The sequence below is a fragment of the Silurus aristotelis genome (genome assembly GCF_946808225.1).
Source record: "Silurus aristotelis genome assembly, chromosome: 21".
NCBI classification, from domain to species: domain Eukaryota; kingdom Metazoa; phylum Chordata; class Actinopteri; order Siluriformes; family Siluridae; genus Silurus; species Silurus aristotelis.
Genome location: NC_139594.1, coordinates 13,851,926 through 13,872,593, shown reverse-complemented (window position 1 = coordinate 13,872,593; position 20,668 = coordinate 13,851,926). Strand labels below are relative to the sequence as shown.

The following is a 20,668-nucleotide window of genomic DNA, read 5'->3' as shown; positions in this document are numbered from 1 at the left end:
AAACTGCATTGGGTCCAATAAGGGTGGAAGCGATGGTCGTTATATTGAGGCACATAGGAACAATGATGCTAGGAGATGTTGAAGATGTCGGTAAAGACATCCGCTAGCTACTCTGCACATTCCCTAAGCACTCTGCCAGGATTGTTGTCTGGTTCAGCAGACTTGTGTGGGTTAACTCTACATAGAGTTTTCCTCACTTCAGCTGTGGTTAGACAGAGCACCTGGTCACAGGGAGGAGGGGTGGTCTTCCTTGCCTTCATGCTGTTCTGTACCTTAAATTGGGCGTAAAAGTCGTTCAGACGACCGGTATACAGTCACAAGCAGGTGATGTTGTCTTGTAGGTTAAAGGGCCTTGCTCAAGGGCCCAGGAGTTGAACTTACAACCTTCAGATTCAAAGTCCAATGCCTTAACCACTAAGCTACCACCTACATATATCTAATAGTTATAGTCAGATAATTATAAAAAATAACTAATTCAATAACAGTTAAAATGCTCAGGTACCTGGGGTCAACAGTCAATGGAGGGGTCAATGGAGAGCATGTTAAAGAAGTGAAGAAAAGAGTGCAGGCAGGGTGGAGTGGGTGGAGAAGAGTGATAGGAGGAGTGATTTGTGATAAAAAGGGTATCTGAAAGAGTGAAAGGGGAAGTTTATAGGACTGTGGTGAGACGTGCGATGTTGTATGGTTTAGAGACAGTGGCATTGAGTAAAAGACAGGAGGTGGAGCTGGAGGTAGCAGAGCTGAAGATGTTGAGGTTTTTGTTGGGAGTGACGACAATGGACAGGATTAGAAATGAGTTTATTAGAGGGACAGTGCATGTAGGACGTTTTGGAGACAAGGTGAGGTAGGCGGTTTGGACATGCGCAGAGGAGGGACATGGGGTGTATCGGTAGGAGAATGCTAAGGATGGAACCACCAGGAAGGAGGAAAAGAGGAAGACCAAGGAGGCAGTATATGGATGTGGTGAGGGAAGTCATGCAGGTAGTTGGTTTGAAAGTGGCAGATGTAGAGGACAGAGGGGTATGGAGACGGATGATCCGCTGTGACGACCCTTAATGGGAACAGCTGAAAGAAGAAGAAAAGTTTAAATGCTAAGCTAGAGTAACACACTAAGTTCAGGATCCAGGCCTGTGGTGTCAAAGAAGACTTTATTCAGCAGAAAGAAACGCCAGCCAGTTTCACGAAATACACAATCTTCATATTTATACTTTTATATATTCACATTACTTATATAAGTAATGTATGGAGGAAAGTAAAATAAAATAAAATTAAATGTGTAAGGCACAATAAACAGCTCTTTACAGATTGGTAATCCTCTGCCTATCTTTGCTTGCCTCTTACTTTAACTGCCTTTTTACCCTAATTAGTTGCAAAATGTTTCTCTATTTCTTTTTAGTAAAACTTTTCCAACCTACACCACCATCCCAACTTGTCCAGCAACAGCAGTAAGACATTCTCTGCTACCCTACTTAGAACTCTTAACTTAGAATCAATGACTTACATTTTAATTTTTTTTTTTGTGCATTAGGACAGCAACCCGCTTACTCCCCGAGCTGGTGTCGTCACATGGGCATTTTCACGTCCTTTGATTGGATGGTCGGAGAGTGCACTAGTCGGAGCTCGCAGTCTGCATTTGTAGCAAACCGCACAAGTTTAAATAGATATTTGTGTGGATTTAATACCTGTTTTTTTTTAAAGCACAATGAACCACAATTTGCCTTAATTTCTAAATCCCTAGGAAAACAGTAACGAACAGAAAAATCTGGGGTCATTTTTTAAGGTTAATATTGATGCTTCTGCTAGAGATTATGTATGCAGGTGCAGCTGTGGCTGCAGTGAAAGGAGACTTGTTGAATTGTGTTTCTTGCTTTAGTGACTGCATTCATTCTCGCTGTATGAAATACATTTCCTATAACTCTTTCATCATAATGATTGTATATAAAGGTTGATTGTTTCAGGTAGGACACCACAGTAGCCCTAGGTGTGAAATGCATGGCCTGCTGCTGCCTCAAATACAGGCTTAGACAAATATATTATTTGACAGTTTGTGTTCGGTAATAGGTTCTGCAGTACTGGCATCTGCATGACATATTAGAAGACACTTGTATATAGGAATCTCAGACCATCTTCCATGCAGAGTGGATTCATCTTAAGATTTTGTAACCGCGCCAACCATGTCAATATAGTCAACCATAACGTTTTGACACCCTGCTTCTCATCTTCCTTTGGGATTTTTTCCCCCAGCAGGTTTCAATGAGAAACTGGTTGCTAGGAAGCTAGGGGAAATATTTACAAAATACTGTGCAGTTGTTTTTAAGTACGATATCAAGCTCCATCTTTTGAGTCCAATAGATGGCGCTACAGGCACGAGTACTTTAGCCTGCACCACTTGAGCGTTTACAATCAGTGAAACACCATTGCCAAATTATGTCCCTTTTTTCCACTCAAATTTCAGTTAACTATATAACTGCAGTTAGTGTGATCCATGGATGCCTTCCTTATCACCTTTGCATGATCATCAACTGGACAGAAATCTCACACACTGTCCTAAGAGTATATAAACAAAAAAGACAAGAGAGTTCATATCAATTGTTTATTTGTTTTAAAAACAAGATGGAAATATTTTCAAAATGTGGGCAAAGATTAAAAAAAAAAGAAAAAAAAAAAAAGGGAAAAAAATAAAATAAAATAAAGTTTTCCATCCGTCATTTCCTTGAGTGTGCCTATGGGCTGAACAATAGGGTCACAGCAAAAGTGTACGGACAGTCCGGCCTACAACAAAGCCTTTAACTGACCCACCACTAAGAGTAAGCAGACATGGCAATTGAAAAGTACCTAAATCAAGCCTTCTCCTCTGTTTGTGTGTGTCTTTGTGCACGCATTTAGAATAGTCCTAAAGAATGGTTGCGTTTCTAAACCGGACTGAATATTGCACTCCCCAGAGATTCAGAAAACTAAAATGAAAGAACATGGCTCCATAATAGGGGAAAAGTGTCCTGGCCCCAAGCATACTCCTGAAAAGACTTGATAATTATAGTGAATAAATACAGTTGACATTTAAAGCCCATCCTGACCCTAAATCAAAAGTGACTTTAGGAAATGGAGAAAAGAGCTCTTTTGGTCCTTTTCAGCAACTAAAAATATTATTTTAATAAAACAAGTTATAGACTTTTTTTTTATCGTGTATATCCTCTTGTCCAATTATAACAGCAATGCTCAATTTATTCAAAACCAACAGCATTACACATACACATCTTTTCATAAAGGTTAACATAATTAATTTTACAATAATGGAGAATAAAAAGCTATCCCATGATTGGACACTGGGAAGTCATGAGGAACTGCTGTGTTATAGCCGTGACTGGTACACTGGTAACCAGGAGGCAGCCATATCTGTGTGCTTTGACCTCTCTCATTCATACAGCTGGTGAATCCACAGATCAGGTTCAATTTGTTACATCTCGTTAATTCGATTAGTCATGACTCAGAATATTAACCATCACAATAATTACCCACAGCTTGCATTAAGTAAATTTCCCAATAGTTTTGTACAACTGGCACTTTATTGGATGCAGCAGTTGTGACCGTTGGCATCCTTGAACCGCAGGCGCATCTTAGGTCTGTATTTTTCGAGGTAAAGAAGCTGTTTGGAGTTGAAGGCTCCACGTCTCTTCCTGAAATTGGAACAGGCAATAGATGAGAAATCAAGCCAAAAGATAAATAGTATTGATTTTGTGCATGTGAATTACGTACTGCCGAATAAACTGCACCGCATCCTCATACTTCATCCCACTCTCGATCAAGGCCAAGGCCACAAGTACGGGTGCTCTACAGGGGGGAAAAAAACAAATCAAAGGGTTAAATATTTATTTAGCAATGTTTAACATTTTGTTACATTTAATCCTTACTGGCAAATTATTTAATTTAAATGCAAACATTAAATACATTCCCTTAAGACAGTTTCTTTTATTGCTGTGAATGAAGGCTGCAACAACTAATGGCGGAGAGTTCAGGGTCAACCTGCAGCAGGAAAAACTATTCCATTTTTTGTCACTGTTGTGGTTTTCAGCAACTAAAAATGCTAACGCTTATGCATTTGTAAATAAATAAATTTTTTTTCCAGCCACTATTAGCTTTATAAAATGTCAAAATTAAAGATAAACTAAACATGTGGCTTTTTTTTTTGTACACTTTTATACATAAATACCCTGAGTTAGTTATATATTGTTACAATAAGCAAAACATTTAAACACATTTAAAAAAATCCTATTAATTGAATAATCGTCCGATTAATCGATGATCAAAATAGTCGTTAATTGCAGCCGTACTGTCAACCTTATGAAATATATTTATAGAACAGATTTATTTAATTTATATAAATACTAATTCAGGTATGCATCATATCATTTACACATTTTCCCATTAACTCCTCAGACCGTTCAGTACAGAATAAATTCTTTAACATTATTCAGACTGGTAAATAGTTTATTGGAGCAATTTACTGATTAATAAACATTAAGTCTGAGCTGACTTTGGTGCTTGTACTGATAAATATAATAACTTTGTGATTGTCACTAAAACAATATAAACACCTCTTGCCACCTTCCTTAATGTTTTACTCACCGGCCCAATCCTGCAACACAGTGCACGGCAATGCAGCATCCGGGTTCATCACGGAACTTGGTCTTCAACAAATTTAGCCAATCATCAACAATCTGGGTGGGGGGTGGCGCTCCATCATCAAAGGGCCAGTCCTGAATGAAATAAATGCAAGCAAATTACAAACAAGTCATCTATATTTTATAGTGCATCTTCTTTGTGAGAACACAATTCATTTCAATACAGGTGAAGTGTACTTGTGTTCAGAGCTACAGAACAACCCAGTTGTCATTTTTGAGCTAGAAAGCACAGCAAGAGCATGGATGTCCTCACAGAGAGACCACAGAGATTTGCTGACCTTCTCCCAGTCAGGGTAATAAAGACATGCAACAAAAAGGAGAAATACTGTAGATATCGTTTGGAGGAGGTGGGCCTGAGATTAGCAGGCTGAGAGGACAAGATTAATAAGAAGGGATGCGAGGAGAAAGAGACTGGTAGATAGGTTTGAAATTGAAACAAAAAAAAAAGAAGACTGGTATCGAGTTCACTGAAATGACGCACAAGTCTAATGTCAACTGGAGCGAGACGCTGGGTTTTTCTGCCAAATTAATCGTTGAAACACAGTAATCAGTTATTGCAACATGGAGTGAGAGAATGAAAGAAAAGAGAATCGGAAGGTTAGTTACTATGTTCCTAGTGAACAGAAATTTCTGCTTACTACCGGCTAAAACAGGTTCCCTCTCCTTACTAAACACATGCCTTTTCCTAGCCTCTGCATGCTCTCAGTCACACACAGGAACACAGAAAAACAACTTGGCATATTAATATAATTTAAAACTTGTTTGTTTTAATCTTTTTGTACAAATACACATTTGACAAAACTAATATCTAGGCAGAGTGCAAAACATATGAACCGCTGCTAAAAACCAAAACACAGACTGCACTTTACACCCTGATAGTAGACAACAATTTACAATCTGGCAGAGGACAAAATAATAAGTAAAACAGGAGACCAGATATTTAAAATCTGTGCCAGTAAATTATAAAGCGTTCATGACAGGATAATTGTACAAGCTCATTAACCTCAAATCATCATGACTCTTCCAGGACCAGTATATACCTGTATAAATACTCCACCCCATGCAAAGGGGGGAAAAAAAAGAAAGAACATGAAGTAACTCTGCAGACTTAGTGATCATTTCCTAATGCCCTCTCTCTGTTCCTCACTCACAGATTTTTTATTCATTTGAATGGAAGATATTCATTCAACAATACAATACATTTTTTTTTCTAACAGCAGCTGGCATAGACTGACATTTTAATAAACTTGAGATCTTTCTTCCGAATCCTTCATAAGAATGCTGCATAACTGCAGCTGGTGTAGAGACACACTGATATCATAATGGTATGGTAAGAACACCAGTGAACATTGCTTTAACAAAAATGATTCTTAAAAAAAAAAAAAAAAAAAAAAAGTTTTTAATACCCTTTCCACTGCTGACTAAACCAATATAATCTGTCACTACTGAGCTGAAAATATCACTCCCCCCTTTTCTTAATCACCTGCAGTGCCACCATTCAGTGTTTTTGTTTCTTTATTATTATTATTATATAATTATTAATATAGCCATAGTCAGTATGTGCCTTTCTCCCCCTGTCTCACACTGCATAAAAGTGTAGTGTAGGGAAGGATGTGGGATGCAAAAAAAAGAAAAAAAATAATTAGCTTCCTGTAGTGGTTACTTTCACTTTGAACAGAGTTCATTGAGGTGAAAATTGACCTGTTCATTTTAAACAACAGTCCTGTGAGACAACAGAAGCCGAGTAGGTGTGTGTGTGTTGGGTGGGGAGAATTGTGTTGTGTTGAATTGTTAAATCCAAGGTATAGAGGGGAAGAAAAGTATTCATCTACTGTGAAATCCTGTCACACAAATGACATGGTGGTGAAACAGAAGAAGCCTTTATTATATAGCGCAGTACTGTACGATACATCCGCTACCCTCTGCACCCAATTTCCTTTAAATGGACACTTTAGAGCAGCTGTACGTCACTACATTGTTGAGTTTATTGCTGTTCTTGTACAGACTTATGTTGTGGAAGAGGAAACGCTGACAGTGTTTGTGAACACACACTGGCTGATACAATTAAGAGTTATATTTGACAGAACACTATACTTCTGTTTTACTGAGGTTCATACACAGGGGGCAGGATTTTCCCTGCTTTAGGGGTTTATGTAAGGCGGAGTTAGTCAGTGTGTGATGAGTTAGAGTTTCTCAGTGTGTGTGTTCAAGAGTAGCAATTTGAGCATGCAAGAAGCTTATAGTAAGAAAACTGAACAATGGTATTTACCAGGATCTGGATGCCCTCCCTCTCTACCGGCGCCTTGTCGTAAGTGGCCTCGCAAACACGCACGACTGTGTTAACCTCAAATTTCTTCAGTTCCTTCAGGGCAGAGTTAAAAGAGAACAGGTTACTTCCTTGTGCCTTACACCCATACACACCCACACAGAAAAGAATCACAACACACACAGCTATACCTCTGTGAACTTGTTGAGTGTAGAGTTGGTAGGGTTGTGCGTGATGAGGAATCTCATGCACTCGTAGGTAATTTCAACAGCGGCAGGGCGGTTCATGTTGGCAAGACGGCTTTAAAACAGTAATAAAAATGTTTGATTCCTGTTCCTTAAAAACACTTTGGCTCAGTTTCAGCAAGGACTTTTAGTAAAGTAAAATAAATACAAAAAAAAAAAAAAAAACGAGCGAAGGTGAGATGGAGGGCACGGGACTACAAAAATAAAAAAATAAATACAAAAATGGAGGATGGTTTCGTCCACAGTGCACAAAGGATGTACAAATCAGGATGAATGAAGGTAAAAAATAAAATAAAAATAAGGACTATCCTTCAGTCATCTAATGAGACAACTGTAGATTACCCCATTCAGGAGAGGTGATTCGGATTGACTGTAGAGACAGAAAGCGGCAAGGGAGGGAGACAGAACTTGTTTACGCTCAGGCTGAGGACTACGCGTGATCCCAGGGGGATTCAGGAGAGACAGACAGGGCCCAGTGCTAGCTGTCAAGGGGGTTTCTGGGTAGCGTAGTCCCGCGGGGGGCTGATGATTCACTTGTTCACAATGCTGAGGTGCTGAGCATGGCAGAAGTCTCCACTCACAAACGCCATAAATGTGCGGCCCGGATCTGCACAGAAACACTGTCAAGAGAAGAGAAACCAAGTCAAACCCTGACAGTGAAGTGAAACTTGCAATTAGATCTTTAAAATCAATTTGTTTGCAGAGATAAGCTTTTAAAATACATACTACATTATTTAAACAATAGATCTATTTAAATAGATTTTAATTTAATCCAGATATGAAGCATGGCACTATAATTAACCTTTATCCAATATCTAAGAATGAATAGTGATTTCAAACTCTATTCTATTTAAGAAACCCTGCATATTTATTTTCTACATTAAATTTTCTGACAAAAACAAAACCCCCAGTAAATAAAGTACCTTGCATTAGCAAACAAATGTAAACGAATTAGGATATGAAATTTAGTGGGAAGTCTTCCCAGAAGAATGGAAGACAAGATATTACAGCTAAAGAGAAAAAGACTGAAATGTTTTTGTATAGTAGTTAAACAAAATGTTGCTGTTAATGAAACCTAACACTATTACACCACCCCACTTATACACAGATCTGAAAGATCGTGCAAGGGTCCAACATAACACTTTTTATATATATTATATATATATATATATTATATATATATATATATATATATATATATATATATATATATATACATACACACACACACACACACACACACACACACACACACATATATATATATATAAAAAAGGATGTTTGCAAACCACACTATCTAAAAATTATAATCTATATATAAAATATAGATATGTACATGTTAGTGGATAAAAAGAGTGATAGATAACTGACGCTAAACAACTAAAATTTTCCCACCAAAGCCAATTTGATTACTGACTAACCAATGTCCGCATTTAGTAGACCACTGCATGAAGTGTCTGAAAGAAACACGGTGCAAGCAATGTTGCGATCGCCACCATTCTAATATAAAATTGTGCTTTTTAATTTTCCAGAGCCTTTTGCTCTGCAGCATCACATTTTGTGTCAATTAGGTAGAATTATATCATTTTATTTCCATAAAAAGTACTGGAATGATTGTAAGGACGAAACCAGACATTAGCAGAATTACAACAGGAATTCAGTAAAAACACTTCTTACAAGGGAAAAAAAATAAAGAAGCAAACCAGTGAACTACAGACAAACAGCACAAAACAGGCACTGTGGCAAGGCTGTCCAGTCATACTTGGTCTTTTTGGACACAATTCACATACAATAAACATCTATGAAAGGACTTCAGAGAACCTGGGTTAGACCTTATAATTCATAGGAGAAAGGGCATACTCAAAAAGTACTTCCAAAACAGGCCACTGAATGATGGGCCCACAGTCAAACAGATCGGTTTAAATAGAGACTAAGGGACAAGGTCGTGTGATTGTGTCAAAAAAGAAAAGGCAAAAGAGACCTGGGCTACAAAAATCAAGAGAAGCATTCTCAAGCCTGCAACAAAGGGCCCAGTTAAAGAACGGGTTCAAAGAGGATAATTGAGTCTAAAAGGATCTCCCACAGGGCAAATGAGCCAGCACAAGACACACTTTTACAACACACACACACACACACACACACACACACACACACACACACACACACACACACACACACACACAAAATTAATAGGGTCATCAGGAACACTTTTACTTAGCATTAATTCAGCTTACAATCCCATAAACAGGGCTGCAGCTGTTTAACCCGAAACTTTGAATTATTTTTGAATACTTAAAATTTATTTTATTTATGACCTGCTGGGAACGCTTGCATATCAAACGGTCACATTTGCAAGCCTTCCTGTAATTACAGATCTACACTGCACAGTTTAAGAGGCAAATGACGTGTGTGTGTGTGTGTGTGTGTGTGTGTTGAGAAATGGTGTGAAAATGAAAGTCTTACACATTGCTGACAGGATAAAGTCAACATGAAAGTAACATGAAAAAGTGTAATGCAACACATGCGTATTCTTCGGCAAACATATAAAGCTCACAAAACAGTAGTGTTCGGTTTTCAAGCTGACAGAAAAGCAACGCTTTAAATTTTAAAGCATTTTCTGAACTGACAGTAAATGTGCATAGAGATGCTTTTTTGCTCAACACAGTTGTAGAGTTGAACAAGCCTTGCTATTCTCTGAAACACTCTAATCAAAAAGATGTTTTCTAAGCTTTCTAAACAGAAAAGTGTTTGCCTTGTCATCCGAAGCTCATGAGTTCAATTTCCGATGATGCTACAGCCATGCATGGCCAAGAAACCTCAAAGAGGGAGGGGGTGACCTACTCCCTACTTACAACAGTAAGCAGTTAGCTAATGCTTCCAGAAGATTAATAAATGCAATCAGGTAAAGGAAGCAAGTGCTGGTCTTTGCACTTCCTGGTTGGTAGCTGTTGTGTGATAGGGGAGAGCTACTTAATGGGTAGGAATGGGAAAAAATATAACATTTTAACTCGTTCAGCTGCACATTGTGTTTTGAGAGTTGAATAGTTCTGTTAGCCCAAAGCAACTTCTGGTGTTTTTTTCTTTCACACTAGCACCAAGGAAAAGTTGCCTGGTGTGTTACATTTGCCACGCAATACACCTCGCTAACCACACGCAGACGAGTGCACACACCAGCTGTATGCTGCGTATCAGACAACAAAAAAAAGGAACTTCTCAGAAATGGTTGCTCTGTGAAATACTGTTTCTCGTTAACTAGAAGAGTTCACAGAGTACGCGTAGCAACAGTGCCACTCTTATTTTTATGTTGCACACTCTTCTCAGTGTCCTCATTATCTGTTTTTTACTCTCTTCATAGGCCGCACTGTACAGCCTGGAAATAAAATTAATAAATAAATAAATAATACAGCTTGGTTGTTGTCTCCTTGCAATGAGGACGACTTTATACAAATACAGAGAATGCAGTCCAAATCCAAAAAGTTGATAGGAAAGATGACTTTGCACTTTCCAACTAGAGTATTCTCTTTATTTATAACACATGGCTGCAATGTTATCATTCAAGCTAAAATGGTAGACTAACTGCACAAACCCTGCTTCCTGTGGAGTAGTAGTAGTAAAAAAATAATAAATCAAAGCTGGAGTTAATAGAGAAATAATTAGACATAAATCTTTGACTGTCTTACAAAGGTACAACATAAGCTAGTTGTGTATCAAAGGTGGAATGAGAAACCTTTCTCCTCAATGCCTTGTTCCTATTCTCCCTTGAAGAAAACATGAGGGATTAAGGGGCTTTGAAAGGGCTAACATGCCCTACTCCAGAGTTCTAATCCCCTACAGATCCCTTCAATTTAAGCTACAAATCCTTCCAAGGCACTTGAGATGTACTGTACTGTGTCTTTTGTTGAAACACATCCACAGGCTGTGCAGATACCCAAGGAGTCAGGGTGGGAAGTCACAATGTTAGTGTGGCCTGTGAGGAGATGATTAGAAGGTTGGAGACAGAAAGATAAAGAGCTTCACTACAAATCAACACCCTAAAATAAGCTAGTAATAAAAACAAGTAGGAAATGAGGCCCAACACCAAGCTGAGTTCCTCTTAACTGTTACCTAGAATTCCATTCACATCCACGTCCCTACAGTGACCGCGGAAGTGAAAACTTATGAGAATCAACCCGTTTATATAAAAACACGGCACTGTGAAAATCGGTCCAATTCAACAAAAGTGTGATAGAATTCTTTCTCTCATGCACCCCATTGAGTACAATAAAAAATAAAAGACAAAATGAAGACTGTGTAAGGCACCCAAACAATAACGTGTAAACCTACATGTCAGCTATTAGTTGATACAACGAGCTTGTTGTGCCTGAAAAACTAAAGTCGGTCATGTACCTCTCTCGATAGGTGTTTGTGTCATAATTTACTTCGTCACATCTTCCAGTCCAACATCTTTCAGCAAAACAACCATTGCGACTATTGGTAAAGTCACAAGTATGGTGGGAAAAACACACCGCAGCCAACTAGACCCTGTCCAGATCCTATCATTGTATAACACGGTGTAAAAAAAAACAAAACTTTGGTAATATCTAAGTCAGCTGTATAGACTAGCTCCTTCCCAGGACAGCGCTGCAGCTGTAGAGTGAAAATTTATCTCAGACTGCCTAAGGATAGGTTGGGTGAGATTAGTGGCCTTGGGCTGGGGGGACAGTAAGAACAGCAGCACGAGAGAGGGAGATAACCTACTGTAAGCTGACACTGCAATCTGCCAATAAGCGAATCACATCATGTATGCTGATGGAAACAGGTGTTGTGCCTTCTAATTTGTAAAAGAGAGACTGGGAAACTAGAGCATTTCTTTTATTTTGCTGATAAAGACATTCAATGAACAGACATAACTGAAGCAATATGAAATTTTAATCCACTGCAACAGTCAACAGGTTTAGAACTTGGCAAGACAATCATCAACACCTAGACGTTAGCAGGTGATCGGTCCATTTCCTGGCAGCCTCCTGTAGTATGAAAATATCAGAGTTTATACAGGATGATTCACTGTTGATCCTGTACACAGCTATGAAGTCTAGGTCACTGAAATCATGTTGTTGCAAAGTTAAAGTTTTTGTTACCGCTTTTTAAAAACACTTCATGTGAGGTGAATATTACCTACCACTCCACACATTTACTTGACTTTCAGTCAATACAGCACAGGGCTTAAACTATAACTCCTAGAACTAACATTTTTCTACATGTGTTTAAGGACAATGTGAGGCATTTATGTTTTGACAAATTGCAATCTGAACAATGACTGAACAGAGCGGATCTTCCTCAAACACAAAATTTCAAATAGTTTTAACCAAAGCCTCGTTTTAATTTACCTGCATACTGGCTACATTAAAGGTTTAATTAAAAGGACCTATAAAAAGGATAAACTTTAATTTACGGCTTACAAATTAAATTAAGGCTGCTCATAATTTCAGTCAAAACGTCAGTGTCGCAACAGCCCTAATTCAAAGTGTCTAATCATTTTAGAGGACATGCAGTCGGGGACAACTTTCTGATTCACTGATGTGTACTGTACACTAGTCGCACCTAGAGGTAACACATCCACCCACATACATCTTAAACACAAACCCCACCCTTCCCTGACTGCAAAAGGACAAACATTCTGAACCAGTACACACAAGATTGTGTTCTCAGGCCAAGGTGACAGTGTTCCCCTTGAGATAGGGCTGTCATTAAATCGCTGATTCACCAAAGCTCACTAAAAGGGCAAAGCAACCCAATGATATGGCATATGTGAAAGCACACTAAGGATCCAATAACTGGAAACTTTCCCTCATGTTTGTGTTTAAAGACTAAGCACAATTGTGATGAAGTCCCGACAGGTGCAGGCATCAGCTCAGAGGGGATCTTTTCCCAAAAATAATGGGTAAGTTCATTCTGTAACAGCTCCAAATCATTGATAGACATTTTGGTTGTGCCAGTAATTGAAATACAAAACATTTGACTCGGCAAGGCACTCTCTTGAATTAAACACCGTATGTGGGCTTTATTTCTCATTACAGCAACATAAATACAAAGCTGTAGACATCTTTACACTGACCTGAACACATTTATAAGCATGCCCCATTTTTCAATTAGTGCGCTGACAACCTGGCACTGCTTCAGTTGAGATGTTACCAGGGCCATTGTTCAAGGCCCTGACCAGTTGAAACTAGACCAGTTTCAGCTGCTTTACACCACCACACACTATCAAGATACAAAACCCATGCAGTTGCCCCAACATCAACCCACACAACTGGCCTTACATTCGAGAGGTTAAATTCCAACCAATGTCCTGATGAAAGAGAGCCGTGGCCGGTAACTAAACACAGACAGGACACTTTACTTCTTCCAAAGTGCACTGTTGCACATACACACTGGTTGCCCCAAATGTGAGCGTAAATTAAACGACAGAAAAAAGATTCAAGGTTAAGTGTTGCCAACAATCTTTCAGGAAATCATGGTAATAATACAAAAACCTGAGCATAACTTTTTTCCCCCCATTTATGTGCAGTTAATATAATTGGAAACATTTGAAATCTCTCCATGAGTAAGATAAAGAAAAAACTTCATACAACAATACCAGCTGCTAAATTCTTAACCATATCCTGACAATAATTTCATCTGGGTGTTTTTGTGGTCAGGTTTATGTGCACTAAAAGCGACAAGAGATTAATGACACTTAACTGCAGAAAGAGGAACTTGAATTGAAGAGAACAGAAAAAATAAGAAAAAAAAAACCCCACACTTTGAATTCTGCATGTTCAACAAAACTCAGTGGACAATTTGTGTCTATTCGCAGAAATGCTTTTCTTAAGTGCGAGCTCACAAATGAAGGTTTATCACAGGATGAAAGATGGCTAGTGCCCATATTTAGTGTTTGGTAAATGCTTTACACATAATTAACATTGCCTGAGAGAGCCTGCACCACTAATAACACAGCCATATACAGTATTTAATCGGGGCCGAAAATAAAACTGATGAATATAGGCTTAGGAGCTATAAATACACCTGAAGCCATGTGCTTAAGACCACACACATTCCAGTGGCCTGTCTGCCTACATTCCTCAAGTGTTTTCTAACCATGAAAGAAAGACGAAACCCTTAAAATCCACCCTGATATTTTAGCACTTATCTGGTTTACTCTCATTTAGGAGGACATGATAAACCTGCAATAGATAAAAATAAAAAAAGGGGGCTGAAACGCTAGTAATTCGAATACAAAAAAAAAAACCATAACGGCAAATTATTTGCCTTGATGCTTCGTTTAATCCATTTAACTACAGACAGAGCATTGTGGAACACAGCGGACCATTATTACTGACGCACCACCGGCTAAAATCTGTAGCGCCCTGGACAGGTAAACACATGCTGCGGAATGGAGAAACGGGGAGAAAACAGAAGGAGGCAGGAGAAGATTCGTATGGAAGTCTCTTTCCGGCATATAAAAAAGTTTGCCTAATTTCGACTTTCTCTCGCAACTACGAGAATCGTTTTTAGTCATCCAGGCAGTCAACCCTCTGTCGTGCTGGAAAGATTTACACATTGAAAATTAAATAGGCTTCAATCAATAGAATCGCATGGTATCCAACTAAGCCTCTGATCCCTGGAGAGAACTCTAACAATCAGCTCTGGAGGAGACAGAACAAGACAGATACAGCAGATGAGGCCTTGTTCATACACCAACAGCTTTAAACTTCAAGCCAACAACATGGTGACAGGTGGATGCACCAGAAATGTTGAATGTTTAAGAGAAATATGCACAATTGTGAGAAAAATAGTTTGAGGTGCAAGAAAACAAAAGGTCAGAATTGGGCAACCTTTGTTTATGCGGCAGAAACGGGCTTTTATAGATTCAAGTGAAAGAAAACTACAGAAAGTTTCCAATGTTTTTGATCATATCAAACTAAATGAAAACACCGTACAGTGCATTTGCTTTTTCGGAAAAATATTAATTTGCTTTATTTGTGTTTTTATTTATTGATTATTTTTTATGTATACATTTGTATTTCGGTGTAATATAGCAAGTAAATGCACTAAATGGGTTTAGAGGGCACAGTTATTCTTGTATGCAATTTCAGCAATAAAATGTATTTTTTCTTAAAAAGGGAACAAATTACTTGTTTAAGAGACCTGTCAAATTTTCTCTTGTATATTTAGTATTTCTCTTTAATGAAATAAAGTACTTATTATCTGATTACTTGATTAATTGATGGAATAATCGATAGAATATTCAATTACTAAAATAATGAATAGCCACAGCCCTAGTTTAGACATGCTGGGAGGATTTAACTACAAAATAGTTTTTAAGACCGGTACAAAACAAATTAGTTGTATTTAAAAGACACTCAAAATAAAATATGTACACAATGAAATCAATTAAGAAAATATAAAGCTAAGCCTTACATACAAGCAATGCTTTTGCTGCAAAATGCTTTAGCAAGACTCCATCATTTGATCATACAGAATCTAAATCTTGTTCAAGCCCAAGTAAAAAGATTAAATGCTGTTGGTAGAACTTCTTGAAAACCAGGGGTTGAATTACAAAATGCATTACACAACTGCAGAATGCATGGCTATAACAGGCCATTTCATAACTGGAGCAACAGCGGTGCATCAACCTGCAGGAATATTTTAATAGACAAAGTAGGGGCAGGGCCCTGGAGTGCAACGTGTTAGCAGATGTCCATGACAACACCAGCAACAAGAAAGGTGCCAAAGGCAAGAGACAGTCAACAGGGAAATGGTGCCTTGTTTTGCCTGTACACTTCAACAGCTGATTAATGAGGGATTTAAAGCTACTAGAGACAAATGAACTTGGAGGTAGTGCAAACAAGAGTTGTTTTTGCTGCAAAATCTGCTAGAATTCAACTTCCAGTATGTTTGCAGCTCTTGTGCTGTTTCTGACAGCAGCATATCCCATGGTCAGATGTCAAATCTCTGGAGCTCATCAGTGACCCCCAAGAGAATGAAGAAAATACTGCTTGGTGTGAAGGTCACCAGGAGCATATTGGCCAGTGGCAGTAGTATATCCAGCTATGGCCAGTTTTCTGATGATCAGGGATAAAGACATGGCGTACTCAACAGCTACACCAGCAAAGAAAGTCTTACAACTGAAAGCTCTCGCTCATGTTTATGTATGACAGAAAAAGATTACAAACCTACAATGCTGCTTCAATTCCCATCAATCTAAATCCTACCTGAAACAAGTTCCTGTTACTGCCTATTTACAAGCAAAATACGGAAGAAAATATTTACCATGGTTTGATTTTATCCTGTAATATATAACTTTGCATGATTTTTGAACCAGGAAGAAAAATACAGCTCAAAAGAAAAATTACTTTATATTAATACAAAACAATTAAGTATTAATAAGAAATATGTAGTATGGTTAAAATATAATAAACACTTTTGTACTGGTACTGTAGCATAATTACAATATCATACAACAAGCTACACATATTTAAAACAGGATCAGCTTCATATTTCAGCTTCATCATTAATAAGGTAACACAAGGCAGGCTGTTTAACAACATTATCACAATTAATAAATCAGAATGGAGAGCTTATTTGAAACAAATCTGCCAAAGAGCATTTTAGAAAGAAAACTGACTAAAAGTAAAATGTTTTTTTTTTTGTATAATAAAAAAAATAACCAAACTGCTGAGTCAACCTCCCTCTCTTACTTTCTCGCACACTTGCTCCCTCTCTATGTGTAGTTGCTACCGGCATACCCAGAGTTCGCAAAAACAGAACACTTTTCCAAAACAGACATCACTGTCAACAAACTGTGAAGCTTACTATGAACAGCAACCAACCAACTAACAACCAAAAGCATACTGTGAGAAGCCCCACTACTTAAACGACAACACTGACCTGCTTTTTGTAAAGGAAAATGCAGACGTGCAAATCCTGCCACAAGTCGGCTACTTTCTTGATCTTTGTACTTCTGAGACAGTAAATTTGTAAAATATGAGGCGACTTACAAACACAGGAACCCACTATGTTTAAAAAAGACAGGTGCTTCTGGATTCACTGTTAAACAAAAAATACCTAAACAGCTCTAAAAAATACATGTCACAATCTTTCCTGAAATTTGATCTGTGTTCATGTGTACTGCTTATTTTCTCCCCGCCCATCTACAGGAACCACAGAGACTCATTTCACACGAATGAATAACACAAACACAAAACCAGACGCAAAATACATTCTAGGTGGTTTTTCTCCCAATCTATTCAATTGCAAAATTTACAGTTTAGAGAACATCTGTTTAGGAAAATGGTTCTTTGATATGGATCATTCCCTCGCACAAAAGTCCAAAGTCTATGTCATGTGCGAGAATTTCCATTGAAAGAAGAGGAAAAAGTTAATATCTCCATGTATTCAGAAAACTTCAGATAAACTTGAACATTATATTTTTTCAACAGGTAACTAAAATATATATGTGTATTCGCAGAGAAGCTATAGTACAAAATACCCTCTGAAGTAAATATGTACAAAACTGTTCATGGTTCAGTTGCGTGCTTGTCTTAGCTAAAAGAAATCTCTTCATCTATGTGGTTTCTGTTTCCTCAAAGCAATGATTTAACAGCAGGTATGGCTTCCAAGTTAAACGTTAAATATACAATTGCAGGTTGCTGTGTTAAAGATTCGCATTCCTAAACATTACTAAGTTTAGTGGAAATGTAACCAGTTATGAAAATGAATCTTACAAGTTACTGTAACAAATTAATATAAAATCATCAACCTTGCAGATTTTGCTCTACAAATGAACCATATAGGCAATGAGCTGGTGAATTTAGTACATTTACTCTGATTTACTTGGTTTTCTTTCCACCAACCAACACACACCACATTATCAGTGCTATGCTCGACAATGACGGCTACTGAACATGTCAACAGAACATGTTAACTACCTCAGAGCATTTTACTCAACAGCACCCTGAATTACAGCAGATTATTAAGAACATTAAAAATAAGCAAGATTGTTCCCTTTCAATATTATAGAAACCTGATACAAAAAGGTGGATTAGTATCAGACGGATACAATCCCTAGATGTTGTATATACATTCAGTGTTGCCCGACATGGACCTTACACCGACTGTAACTAGTCACAGAGCAAATTAGATTAAAAGCAGAAACAGGGTCTGGTCTTTTGCAAACCTATGAAAAAAAAAACCCTGTTAAAAGATCAAGTTATTTTCTTTGAACACCATTAAAACAAATGAAATAATGTATCTAATTATGGTGTAATATTACATCTAATGTTGCCGACTCATTTTCAACAATAGCAAATATGCTGGTGAGGCCACCTTCATCATGTCTATCTATAGGAACATCTAACACGGGAAGGTGTATGGCAGATGCTCCACATAATCTAAAGTTAATATTAAACTTTAAAGGGTGCTAAAGTTTTCCCAATACGGAAGAGTCCTACGTAAGGACGACTGTGCACCTTCTGGTTTCTTGGTAACATTACACACATTTTTCATCTTATCAACTTCCAGAGAGCAAAAGTGCACAAGAGAGAGAGAGAGAGAGAGAGAGAGAGAGAGAGAGAGAGAGAGAGAGAGAAAGAGAGAGAGAGAGAGAAGCAGGCTGATGAGAAACTGTTTATAACGTCAGCGATAGGAGCAACTTAATTGCCTTGAGGATGTTCCCCAACGCTAAATCAAACTATAAACTAATAAAAAAAAAACCCGGTGCATCTCAATTTAACAATAAAAGATTAACAATTAGCATAATAAAATATGCTTTAGCCGGTGAACTGTACCATCTATGGATATTTCCCCAACATAAAGGTGTTGGCCTCGTGTACAGGAACCAATCATGCAATTAAACTATAATGGCTCATGTAAATATCCAGGGTTTGGTATGAAGTATTAGGGAGGTTCACTACCTACTAAAAAAAGAATGGGTGTGTCTACTCTTGGCGTATCTACGATCCTCTTTAACAACAACAACAACAACAAAAAGGTTTTAGAAAATAAAATAAAACACATACCCTTGCTCATGTCCAGACATGTCTGCAGCACTTGTTCACACTTGGGACAAATCCAAAATTCACTAGTTCATTTCTAACTTATAATAAATCGAGAGAGAGAGAGAGAGAGAGAACGACATCAATTTGACTAATTAGTACTGAGAGACCAATAATCCAACGTTGATTGTAGACTGCTGGCTCAAATCTCTTTCTACAAATGAATGTATAATCCTTTGTGCTTATAAACAGTGAAGAAACACTGCATGGAAATGGCACCTAGTGGAAACTAACGAGTTCATCGCCAAAATGGACAACTAGCAGAGATTAACAAGCGTGTCAACCTATAATCTGGGCAAAATAAATCACAAAACACCACCACGAGCTTCGAGTCGAGTGATAATTCGTACTGTGAAGCACTGAGCACGCCTGAAGGTGAGGAGCTGTGGATTGTATCGCTTGACGACTGGCAGTCAGACGGAACGCGTGGCTGGCCAGCTAGTTCCCGGGGCAAGCTAACCAATGTTTAACAAGGAACACAATAATACTTATTGGAGACAAATAACTCACCTTGCATACGAAACAAATATTTAATTTAAATGCAAATTGTTTTACCGAAACGCCAAACGGACAGACTACACACGCTTCTGGGATGTCTCGTGCGCGCAAATGGCTGCCATGTTTTCTCCCTGCTATGCTAGCTAACTTTGGGTGGCCGGCTAGCGACGGCCGTTAGGATGCTAGCTAAGCACAAAGATGAGACATTTCTGATGTGCGGATTATATATATTTTTTTGCTACAGCGGGTTTTTTTTTCGAAGTAAGAAAAAGAACGATGTGTAATCACTTACAACAGACAGGTTGAACATTGAAATCCCGTGGCAGACTCTGAGAAGGCGGACAGGAACAGGTTTTCAGCGACTCTTCTTCCTCTTCACAACGAGCGACTGAGAGAGAGAGCGCTCCTCTCCTCAGGAGGATGGGGCGGGGCAACCGTAAAGTCTGGAGTCGATTCGCAAAAAAAAGAGCCGATTCTCCAAAAGGGAGGGAAAAAAATGCTTAGAAGGAAAAAAAAATAAAATTGATGACAAAAACTGTAGAAAAATGTACATTTTGATGTTAAATGTAATCTTTGTAGCATTTCTAACATGAATTTGTTCTAACATAAATTTGATGGCTGCACACGAAGGTAATTAAATATCAAAATCTAGCACATTTAACTCAAAAATGCACTTGATTATACACTTGAACGATCCTGCATTGTTTATTTAGGAACATGTTTTTCATTTTGTTGAGTCGTAAAAATATCGTGTGGAATCAACTTTTTGAGATCGCCCCTGAAAATTTGACTCAGAGTCGATTCAGAATCAGATCGAGAATTGAAACGCAGGAGAGTGAACCTTGGAGGTTGTGACGACACATTGACGTCACAGGCCCGCTGACAGGGTTTTTTTTTTCCAGGGCG

General features: G+C 38.2%; 1 protein-coding gene across 1 annotated transcript; it reads right to left on the bottom strand.

The window, feature by feature from the left end:
• Positions 1-2,579: 2,579 nt before the first annotated feature.
• On the bottom strand, positions 2,580-20,213 carry ptp4a2b (protein tyrosine phosphatase 4A2b). Its single transcript, XM_083523851.1, has 7 exons — positions 20,055-20,213; positions 7,533-7,810; positions 7,137-7,245; positions 6,949-7,041; positions 4,624-4,754; positions 3,754-3,828; positions 2,580-3,674 (listed from the first exon to the last, which is right to left on the bottom strand). Exons 2-7 carry the CDS (start codon positions 7,535-7,537, stop codon positions 3,563-3,565), a joined length of 525 nt encoding a protein of 174 aa, XP_083379977.1. The 5' UTR covers positions 7,538-7,810; positions 20,055-20,213; the 3' UTR covers positions 2,580-3,562.
• Between the last annotated feature and the right edge of the window lie 455 nt (positions 20,214-20,668).